Here is a 10,975-nt window from a genome sequence, read left to right as displayed (position 1 = left end):
TTGCTCAGAACGTGCACACTAGCATACCTACGGTGCAGCGAGCTGGTGCTAGTTATAAATGTTCTCACGTCCCTTCCGTTCCGCTTCTCAAATACACCCACAACACGACAAAGCGGATGCAGCACCTCGACTGCAACACAACGTGAAAAGAGAAAAATGTCAGGACAAACTGTGGATAAATTGGCACCATCACCATAAGCTAACAACAACAATAACACGAAACGTCTCCGCACGCAGGAGATTTTGATAAGGCGCGTCTCCCCTCCTAAATTAGTAGGATTCTGAACGACTCTAAAGCCTCCGAAATCGGGATGTCAAGTAAAGGTTGCCACACAACTTGAGTGTACAGCTAACAACAGGATTGTTTTAAATTGGCATCATCTTCAAATATTAAAGGCAAGTCAAATCCCAATTCCCCACCTTTCCACCACCTCAAAACTTCCACCACCACTCATCAAGTGAAGACACAGGGACTGCAACAGGCCTGCAGAATGCAGCCTTCACATTTTACCAAAAGTTCACGAATAATAATCACATTTCACAGGTTGTCGGAGTTGGAGGGAATAGAGTTTTCCAGCAGTTGTGTTCGAGGCAAACACTCGCTAACCGAGGCCTGCGCCCAGGCTTGGTGTGGTATTTCTTGCTCATGAAGGCCGTGGTAGCACACTCATGGGCAGTGATGCTCACTAGAAACAGGAGGATTACAGGATGCACTTTCCCACCCCCCTCCCCCCGTATCTTAAAGCGAAATCCAAGGATGCATCTCATAACCCAGATCATGCATTGTTGTTCAGTGTTCTCCTGGAGGAAGTGTTTTAAACAAGTTGTTCAGAATCATCATCTAGAAGATGTTCCGCCACAGCAATGCGTGACCACCCAGAGGACAGGAGACATCTCCCAGAAGACATCTCTCCCCATTTTAAAGCAGCACATTCATAACCATCTCGTGGAAGGGCGGCTCTCAATGGCAATACTGTTTTCTCCTGATTATTAAACAGTTTTCCGCAGTGCACACTCTATATTATAACGTTATATTTTACACCCTTGTTTTCGGCTTCCAGAGACGATGTATTTTCTGGAAGAAAAAAATAACTAGATTTCAAAAGGACTCCACAAAGTTTGGGGTGCGTCTTTACTTTCCAGAGTTTAATGATCTGGAGAAGATGGTGATCTTCAAGACTGCATTTACAGATTGGAGCATTATAAGGGTAGGTGGTGATAAAACCAGAGGCAACACCAAGTATCTGTTAACAAAGAGAGATCTAGGAACACTATCCCATATTGTTTTTCCCCCATTTATGTTCAAGCGTATGGTGCACGTTAGAGTATTTCTCACTTCAAATGCACTCGTACACAGAGTCAGATTGATAAGTGCATCATTTAAATATTGGATATAACCTTGTGGTGGGGGCATGTAGGAATCCCCGGTAGCATGCCCCATTATTACAATGAAAACTATGAAACTTGAGATTAAAAAAAAAGACTTTTTTATTTTACTAGGCAAGGCCCACTGAGCTATATAGGTATATTTTAGAAGTGACCTGGCCACAAATGATAGCTCAACGAAGCGGCTTATCATGTGGACATTTACAGCAGCCAAATATTCAAAACGCATGTTTTTAAATGTGGAGGGAAAAACCGGAGGACCCGAAGAAAAATTTACACGACCACGGGGAGAACATGCCAACTCCAAATATACAGCAGGCGTCAGGACCGGGATCAAACTCACGACCTCCTGCATACCAGGCGAGGTAGTTAACATCTCGCCACCGCGTCAGGATCGGGATCAAACTCACGACCTCCTGCATACCAGGCGAGGTAGTTAACATCTCGCCACCGCGGCGAGATGTGTGCCACACCAAGTGACCATTACAGAATACATTAAGCTTCACGTCACCACCATAACACCCAACCAACGCCCCCCCGCCCCCTCTCATCTCTCTTCTCCTTTCGCAGCCCTTGCTACCACAGCAGCAGTGGGGGCAGCTCAGCTCTTGACGTGGTTGTTCTGGTTGTGGTTGGAAATGTTCTTCTCCAGCCCAAACAGCGCCAGGATGTCGAGCATCGCCTGCTTGATGGCCCCCCCAAAACGATGAGAGTCCTGGGAAGAAAACGGCGTTCAAAATTGGTAACGGCGACATTTCAAAGTCGGCATTCTTTCCAACAGGATTGCCTGCAGTGCAGATCACAGTAACCCCAAAGGGGCTGTGAATGAACTACAGGGGGAGTCATAAACGGGCCTCAAATTTGCACCAAGATAAACAATTGAGGAAGTGTTTCGATTTAAAGCTTTCGTGACTGCAGGGATTCATCTTCTTGGTTCTTTCGGTAAAGTCACGTAGAAGGGAAGTAATAAAATAATAAAAATAAAACATAATAAAACAATTCTCACGACGTTTCGGCCACAACGCAAGCAGCCATCCTGCTTGCGTTGTGGCCGAAACGTCGTGAGAATTGTTTTATTATGTTTTATTTTTATTATTTTATTACTTCCCTTCTACGTGACTTTACCGAAAGAACCAAGAAGATGAATTGAGGAAGTGGTTGACAACTTTTTTTGGACTGGTGCCACCACCCGCCACCCCAACTCCCAATCCATATCGTTGGTTCCTCCCCATTCTGACCACTTTGCTGTTATCCCACTTAACCCGAGAAGTCTGCAAGTTGCAGGGTGGGTGTCCCGTTCACCACTGAATCTCGGAACGCGCAAGCGGTCAGCGTTCATTTTATATAGAGGTGTAGCGCCGTTGTTTTTAAAGACCTCACCGCAGAGAACTGTCGCGACACGATCGCACTTCACGATAGCCGCTGCCAAACTGTGCCACATGCCCTCCCGCACGGCATTGTGGGAGCCTCGATACCGATGAAGTAATTTTATTTTAGTTTTTCTTCCGATTCCAGTTCGGAACATGATCGGAAGTAAAAACCGATGACGTAAGCATACATCATCGGAATGGGAAATATTTAAGTGATTTTTTATTGTTATTATTAATTAACCACTCGGTTTAATAGAACTGCAGCTCATAAGCTCACCGTCTCAGGGCTGGATTTTTTGCTGGAGATGTGGAAGTTGATGAGGTTCTCGCCGAGGATGATGTACGACACGCCATAACCATCATTCGCCACCTCGAAAACGCCAAAACAAACATAACAAAACGTCAAAAACAGAGCCACGCAAAACTGGGTTGTTTTTTCCCCCCCAAAGATGACAAGGCATCAGGAAAATCAGTGGTGTATTTTATGTTTGAATAAATATACCCAGTAAACACTAATTAAATTGTTTATTCATATTATTATTCCGCTTGTCTACCCAGGAAAACCTCAGGGGGGCGATGTAAAATGTAATTCAAGTTGTCATCTTCAGGCCGATACTAGTTCCAACTGTATATTTTTGTTAACTATGGGAGAAAACTGGAGAAGCCAGAGGAAAGCCATGCAGAACTGCTGGAGAGACAAACTCCACACGGCAGAATCAGAATATGTTTTTATACGGAGCTATGAAACTCTTTTTCACATACAGGTAGTCCTCTACTTACGATGGAGATGCGTTACGACGACCCCATCGTAAGTCGAAAATATCGTAAGTCGAAGATGGCCTAGCCTACCCAGGAGTCTTAAAGAATGGTGATAATTTAGCAAAACAGAGCAATTTACAGTACCGTACTGTATAAACTATATACTGTATGTATTTATTAATTATAATACTGTATTGCACAGTAAAATGTAAAGTAAAAAAAACCAAGGTAAATTCTTAGCCTACCTATATGAACTGCAATTTAATAGAAAGTTTTTTCAGGAAACAATCCTATCTGCTATAAAAACTTTTAACATGCATTGAACGTATCGTATCGTGGCAACCCTAAAATGAAATCGCTAAAGCTACGTATCATACATGCATTGAACGCATCGTTCGCTGCTGCGTTTGCCTGCCGCGCGAAATGTAAAATATTTTACAATTCTGTCGTATCGCTATCGCCATCGTAAGATCAAAATATCGTAAGTCGGACCATCGTAACTCGGGGAGTACCTGTATATCCAGTCGGCAAGGTCCTCTGGTTATGGCATCCACAACAGGCCCTTTTTGATGCGACACACAGGTGTCACACCACTGTGCCAACCCTACCGCCATATATGGTTTCAAAAACAGAGCCGGTTACTCCGTGGCATTTCTACTGGTACCACAACGGTGGCAAGATTGGCCTACGATGGAGGGGGCTCATGAAAGATGCTACACAATGGGGAAGAGGAGGGGGAAGATGCTCAACAACAACGAGCAGAGCACTGGGGCAACTAAAACAAAGTCAACAAGCGCAGTGGCAAGCGCAGGTGGTGTACTTAATCCCGTCTTGTGACCCGCTAGGGAGACTGACACTTCACGTGGCCTCAAAGAGCACAGAGACTTGTACAAGAAAGCGCAGCAGTGACGTCGCACGATCACTTCGTGGTCAAAGGCGGCGGTTTTTGTGGGTTTCCGTTCATGTGCGTAGGAGGACTCACGGGTCCAAAACCTCCCCCAGATGACACGTGGTCAGGGAACTTGTTGAGGTCAAACAGCTCCATCTGCTGCTGTGGCGTCTGACTGGTGGAAAGGCGCCACGGCTCCGACAGAACCTGCACACAGGCACACAGACAGACGGACATGCACATGAGGTTACAACGCACACCAGAAGTTTCAGTTCTTTGGAAGCAAGGGTTGGTGGACCACGTAGGTGCCTGACGTGACCAAATCTGCTGGGCTGACAAGGTGCGTCCAGATGGCAGAACAGCAAATGGGTTTTCGTGAACCCTAACTTTGATGACACCATCTTGAACTGCCATTGCCAAAAGCATCAATTATATCCCAACAGGCATCCTCAATGACTTCGTCAAGTGCATCAACACTGCATTGTCCCTTCCGCGTTATTATTTTATTCTTACATAATTTCACCATTAGGAAAACGAGTTGTGCATTGTTTTTTTGTCCAATTTGAATACATTTCTCTACATTGCTGCATCGAAGAGCTGAACGTCGTGGAAAATTCCATATTGGGGATAAAATTATTCACAAGAACCGCAAAAACAAAAACTTTTTTAATGTGGTTAAATCTTTGGTGTCTGGCCAAATTAAAACCCAAGACTTCAGAAAAGGGTGGCAACATCGCCCCGGGGGTGGCGCATTTGCCGATTGTTGCAGAGGTTTGCGGTTCGAGCCCACGGCCGCCCTGGTTAATACTGCGGGTGTATTAGCCATAAATATACTTCCGCGTCTGCTTTGCAGCTGACATAAGGGATCCTGTGATGTAATAAAAATAAAATTGTCGGCGACATGAGCTGGCGTAATGGTCCGGAATTTCCAAATGCAAAATAGATTACGTTCTCATAAATTTAAATGAAAAAATATGTAGTAATGGTCATCCCCTGCCGTAAAAACTTACCGAGGGGTTCCCGGGCAAGTAAATGTCATAATTACAACAGTGTTGGTGAAGTGCTCCAGACACGGGCAGCTTGTGCCGCCTTCCCGGTATTAGAGCGAGGATCTTGGAGGTACCTCCTTGAGGAAGGGAGAGTCCTGCCCGAGGTACTTGGAGACGAGGTAGAGGCAGAAGAGGTGGCGGTCGATGCCGCCGCCCGTCATAGCGAGCCGGTACATGCTCTGATGCTTCTCGGATCCGTGACGGAAGAGAGCCAGGCGGTCCTCCTTCTACAGGCACACACCACCATCTCCGTCAACGTCTATTGTGGTGTAATGTGAGGATATATCCGGGTTGCTGATGGATCACACCTCGTTACGATAATTGGCTCTGCCGGTCCTGGCCCATAGCCAATGGGGGGAAGTCTAGGGGCGTGGCCCTGACGTAATGGGAAGGTGACATCTGTAAGTAGATGATTGGTTCTGCTGGCTTTAGCCACAGCCAATGGGGGGACGAGTCAGGGGCGCGGTCCCGGGAGCGTACGATGGAGTCTAGAAGATTCCATAGAGGTTAACCAGGATTGGTGGAAAGGTACCACGTGACCCGGGTAATAAAAGGGGTGGAGACGGACAACACGTGGTCAGATCTGGAACGAACGGAGGGTGAGGCCACGCTGGAGCGGGGTCCAGGCTGCCACGTGGCCGCGCGTGTCTCTCTCTATCCCTCTCACGCTGTCTGTCAGCAGCGTGAAGGAGTAAGATGGGAGTGTTGTGAACGAAAGAGAAATAAAGACCGGATTCCAGAAGTCGCTTCCACGACCTTCATTACAGTGGTACACAGGAGGTCGTTGGTGCAATCCTGACCCTGACGCCTGTATTTGGAGTTTGCATGCTCTCCCAGTGGTCACGTGGATTTTTCTCCAGGTCCTCCACATTTCGAAACGTAAAATTTTAGAGTATTTGGCTGCTATAAATTTTCACTGTGATAAGCCCACTTCTTTGAGCTATCATTTGTGATAGCCAGGTCACTTCTGAAAAATAAATACTATATAAGTGTGGGGCCTCACCTGGTGAAAATAACTAAATTGAAAAAAATTATAATTTAGGATTCGTAAACCCTGAAAAATCCACTCCGTCTGCTTCACACTGGACATTAAAGATCACCCCCCGATGTCATTTTAAATCGAGTAGCCCGTCACAATAAAAAAAATTTTCATTCGAAAAAAAAATACTCGCAAATTACACAATTGGGAATACACGTAGCAGCAATCATAGCCCCCCATACTAATGGCCCGCTTGCAGGCCAGAGTCAATATTATGCCGCATAGTGACAGCTGACATTAGGGTTGGTCCTTCTAAAGTTGTTTAAAAAATATATATGTAGATCTTATTTCGCACCGTACGTAGCAAACTGTGCTAATCGGAGGTGCGGGGGAAGGAAGGACAACTAACCACAACAACAAGCATTTCGAAAGAAATTCGTTTCCTATTTAGATTTAAAAACGCATAGCTGCAATGGCTTCCTAATATCGAGATGAGATGCGATGCAATTCGCTTATCGTGTGCAAAGCACTCCGAGACTCCTGGCTATAAAGGATTATTATAACCGTCACAATTATTTAATGCCAGCAGCTTCGGCAGCGCCTTTGGCAAGGTCTTGTCAGCACGAACATGTGCACAGAAAGGGCACAGTGCGCGCACAAAGCTCACTCTCGATTGGTTCTTGAAGTGAAAGCAGAACGAAGGCTCCGCCCATAACCGCGAAAGCACCAGCTTTGTGGCGAACCATGCACTAATAGTGACCTCTCGTGGTGGCAAATGGTATAGACACGCATTCTAAACTAAAACCAAACTATATTTCATCTTGATAATAGGTTTTTTCCCCTTTTTCTGGCAACAAAACTGAAACCTTTTTACAAGGAATCGTGTTTGCATTAACCGCAATACCTGTGGTCAGAATGTAAACAAAAAGCACACTCTGATAATGTATGCACTGTCCTTGAAATTGATCTTACCCGGAAAGGCCCACTGAGCTATGTAGCTCTTTTTCAGAAACGACTCGGCCAAAAATGATAGCTCAACGAAGTGGCTGATCACGTGGAAATTGATGACAGCCAAACACTCTAAACGCATGTTTCTAAAATGTGGAGGGAAAAACCGGAGGACCCGAAGAAAAATCCATGCAACCACGGGGAAGAGTGACACGCAAACTCCAAACAAACAGGCGTCAGGGTTGAGATCGAACCCACGACCTCCTGTATACCAGATGAGGTGGTTAAACATCGCCACCCTTAAATCTCCAAATTCAATGCCTCCATTGGCAATGCGAGAAAAGGTTTTTGCCTGTTCTTTTCATGTCAGATCATGCTTGATTTTTTAAGGGCTTTTTAATCTTGAACATCAATGTGCTATCTTCTTGGTTCTTTCGGTAAAGTCACGTAGAAGGGAAATAATAAAATAATAAAAATAAAACCTAATAAAAAAAGTTTAGAAGGGAAATAATAAAAATAAAACCTAATAAAAAAAGTTTTATTTTTATTATTTTATTATTTCCCTTCTACGTGACTTTACCGAAAGAACCAAGAAGATGAATCCCTGCAGTCACGAAAGCTTTAAATCGAAAAATCAATGTGCTACTTAATTTTTTGAGTTGTAAGCATATTTAACTAAACTGATACCATGGGCAAGAGAAGGACAAGGGGGCAGAATTAAGCAACAGGAGCGAAGATGGGATAAGGAAAATAGGATGTATCAAGATGGGTCAGGATGTGTCAGGATGGGTCAGGTTGAGTCAGGATGGGTCAGGTTTAATCAGGATGGGTCAAGATGAGTCAGGATGGGTGAGGATGGGTGAGGATGGGTCAGGATTGGGTCAGGTTGGGTCAGGATGTATCAGGATGTGTCAGGTTGTATCAGGATGAGTCAGGATGGGTCAGGATGGGTCAGGATGTGTAAGGTTGAGTCAGGATGTATCAGGTTGGGTCAAGATGTGGCAAACTGGGCCAGGATGGGGTGAGACGAGTCAGCATTGGGTGGTATCAGTCAGCATGGTTTGGGATGGGGCAGGATGTGGCAGGGGTTTGATCGGGATTGGTCGAGTTGGGTCAGGATCAGCCAGGATAGGGCAGAATGGGTCAGGCTGGGCGAGGATAAATCAGGATAGGTCAGGATGGGTGGCGGGATGAGGCAGGATAGAATAGTAGTGCAGGGTGGAGTGAGTGAGGCAGGGGGCACATTCTGGCGCACCGTGCAAGAGGGGTCCTGCATGGCGCGGGCAAACTTGGTGGACTCCACCGTGCATGAGCGCACGGTCTCCGTGCGGCCCTCCTTGAAGAGGCGCGTCATGGACGCCTCGTACGTCAGGCAGAAGCAGCCCTTGTCCTGCGAATACACAGACACACACGGAGGACTGATGAAACAACAAGCGACGTTAAAAAGTATCGTGAATAAGTATAACCTGTAAAAAAAAGTTTTTCACTATAAATCCTTTATATGCGTGGCGGCTAGAGTCCTCTCGTCCTCTGGCTTGAGATGGCTGCCACCTATGGGTCAGATGATTGCATTGCACCATTAAGAAATTGGTAATTAAATATAATATTTTCGTCCTAAAAAGTGTAAAATTTTGGAAAAAAATGTTCACAAAATTATTGTCACGCACAACGATGTCAGCTCAATTGGATCACGGGAAGTAGGTTAAAAAAAGACCGAAAGATTTGCACGGTCCTGAGCAAGCAAGCGAACTTAATATAAAGGATTTAAAAATAGCTTAAAAGCTCCGTTTAACACGTAGCAGGCTTTCGCGACCAATATTATTCATAAATGTTGTGGTTTCACTCTTCAACACACCGGTGTGGGCTAAAGCAGTGAACTATTTGTCTTTTGTCAACGTGACACTTTTTTGCTGATTGGCCGTGTCGGGTGGTGGAGGGTTACGACACATTTATAAATAACGCGATCTAACCCAAAAAAAAGTTTATTGTGAGCTTAAAAGCTCATCGGTTTCCTCCAGTATATGTCCTGATTCTGATTTTGTCGTGTGCGACAGAAGTCAAGAGGATCCAATGAAACCCCACATATGCAAGAGGATAAACTCTAAGATACAATACAATTAATACCATTAAAGTGTGTACTTTACGTAGCATCTAATTGCGAACGCATTTCAAGGACACCGTTCACAAACCCGATTGATGCACTGCCATATTCTGCCCACCTAATATCCCAGGCGGTATAGGAATTCATTTCACAACTCTACTGCATCCAAATCCACCGATGTCCATAAGGCATGTGCCTGGCAGGGTGGCGGCAGTGGCAACACTCGTGCCTAACAAAGAGAAGAACCTGAGTTCAACTCCCGATTCTGGCTCCTCTCTGTGTGGCGTTTCTGAGTTCGTCCCGCTGTTCTGTATGGCTTCCCTCCAGGTTATACAGTTTCCTCCCATAGCTAAAAACAAAAATCAAAAAAACTACATTTAAAAAAAGTGTTGGCCTCACACTTCAATGCAGGAGACTGCTGAAAAAGCCTCAATAGACTCGGTGTGTGGTGGTCCTGGGTAAATCGTGTGAGCAGAGCGTTCCTCATCTCAGTGTAAGGGCATCTCATATTCTTAGTTTTTTTTCCGGTTAAGTCACGTAGGTAAAAAAATGTAATTAATAAAAGTTAAATAAAATACATTATAATTTTTTACCTACGTGACTTTACCAGAAAAAGCACTAAGAATAGGAATCCTTGCAGTCACGAAAGCTTCAAATCTAAGGGCATCTCACCCGGAAGTGCGCCAGCTGCAGCGCCAGCTGGATGAAGGCGTCGGGGCTCGTGCGGCACTTCTTGATGAGGCCTTTGCCAAAATCGTGGAATGGAAACATGTGGAAGTCGACATCATCCGCAAGCGCTTGTGCCACCGCCAGCGAGTTTTCTATCACCGTCTGGCACTGCAAAAACAAAGACAAAGATCCCCCGTTATAGCCTTTTAACAGACTGTTCGGGCAAATACTGCAAGCGAGGAGCCACCTATGAAGGCCGGTACGGCACACGAGGGGGGTGGGTGGCCAGCACCACATCCGGCCGCCTTTGTCTCCCCAGTGGCGATGTTTACATATCGCACCAGGTACTACATTTTGACCTACGGGAGGCCCAGGACCAGTTCAGATAATCGTCACTGGTGTTGGCTGTGAGCAGGAATGGAACTCGGGTCGCCGGGTTCGTAGCGCACTGCATTCATATGCACACACACGTGTGGGCAAGCAGCATTCAACGCAAGCACAAAGCCACAGGCACAACAATAACAACAGCCATCGTTTACTAATAAGTGACGGTGATGTTGATATGGTACTTGGCCAAATCTCGGTGGGACACTGAAGCTCTCTTATGAAGTGTCAACGGCTCACTGGCAGGAGATCACTGGACAGACAAAGGGCGTTATAGGTTAATGGACCAAGATGTTTGGCAGATTAACCATCTATGCTGCCCGCTATATCGCTGCGACACACCGAGGTTAACGGAATCTTCCATACTATGCGGAACAGTAAGCAGGCTTGGGCAGGAAATGTCAACAAAACGTACGGTTGATGGCCAAAAATAAAAACAGA

The 10,975-nt window shown here is 45.6% G+C and overlaps 1 protein-coding gene across 1 annotated transcript in view; it reads right to left on the bottom strand.

Annotated features, from left to right (window-relative positions):
• Positions 1 to 1,942: 1,942 nt before the first annotated feature.
• LOC144728052 (carnitine O-palmitoyltransferase 1, liver isoform-like) overlaps positions 1,943 to 10,975 on the bottom strand; it is a 41,020-nt gene continuing 31,987 nt past the window's right edge. The window contains exons 14-19 of the mRNA XM_078607280.1: positions 10,154 to 10,318; positions 8,636 to 8,770; positions 5,528 to 5,680; positions 4,498 to 4,611; positions 3,034 to 3,126; positions 1,943 to 2,101 (exon numbers count right to left, since the gene is read on the bottom strand). Of these exons, the coding sequence (XP_078463406.1) occupies positions 1,988 to 2,101; positions 3,034 to 3,126; positions 4,498 to 4,611; positions 5,528 to 5,680; positions 8,636 to 8,770; positions 10,154 to 10,318 (774 nt within the window). The 3' untranslated portion in view covers positions 1,943 to 1,987. The remainder of the gene's footprint in view (positions 2,102 to 3,033; positions 3,127 to 4,497; positions 4,612 to 5,527; positions 5,681 to 8,635; positions 8,771 to 10,153; positions 10,319 to 10,975) is intronic.

The sequence above is a fragment of the Lampetra planeri genome, chromosome 27, assembly GCF_965212315.1.
Source record: "Lampetra planeri chromosome 27, kcLamPlan1.2.h2, whole genome shotgun sequence".
NCBI classification, from domain to species: Eukaryota; Metazoa; Chordata; class Hyperoartia; order Petromyzontiformes; family Petromyzontidae; genus Lampetra; species Lampetra planeri.
The sequence above is the reverse complement of the archived record's forward strand: the minus strand, read 5'-3'. Positions and strand labels throughout refer to the sequence as shown.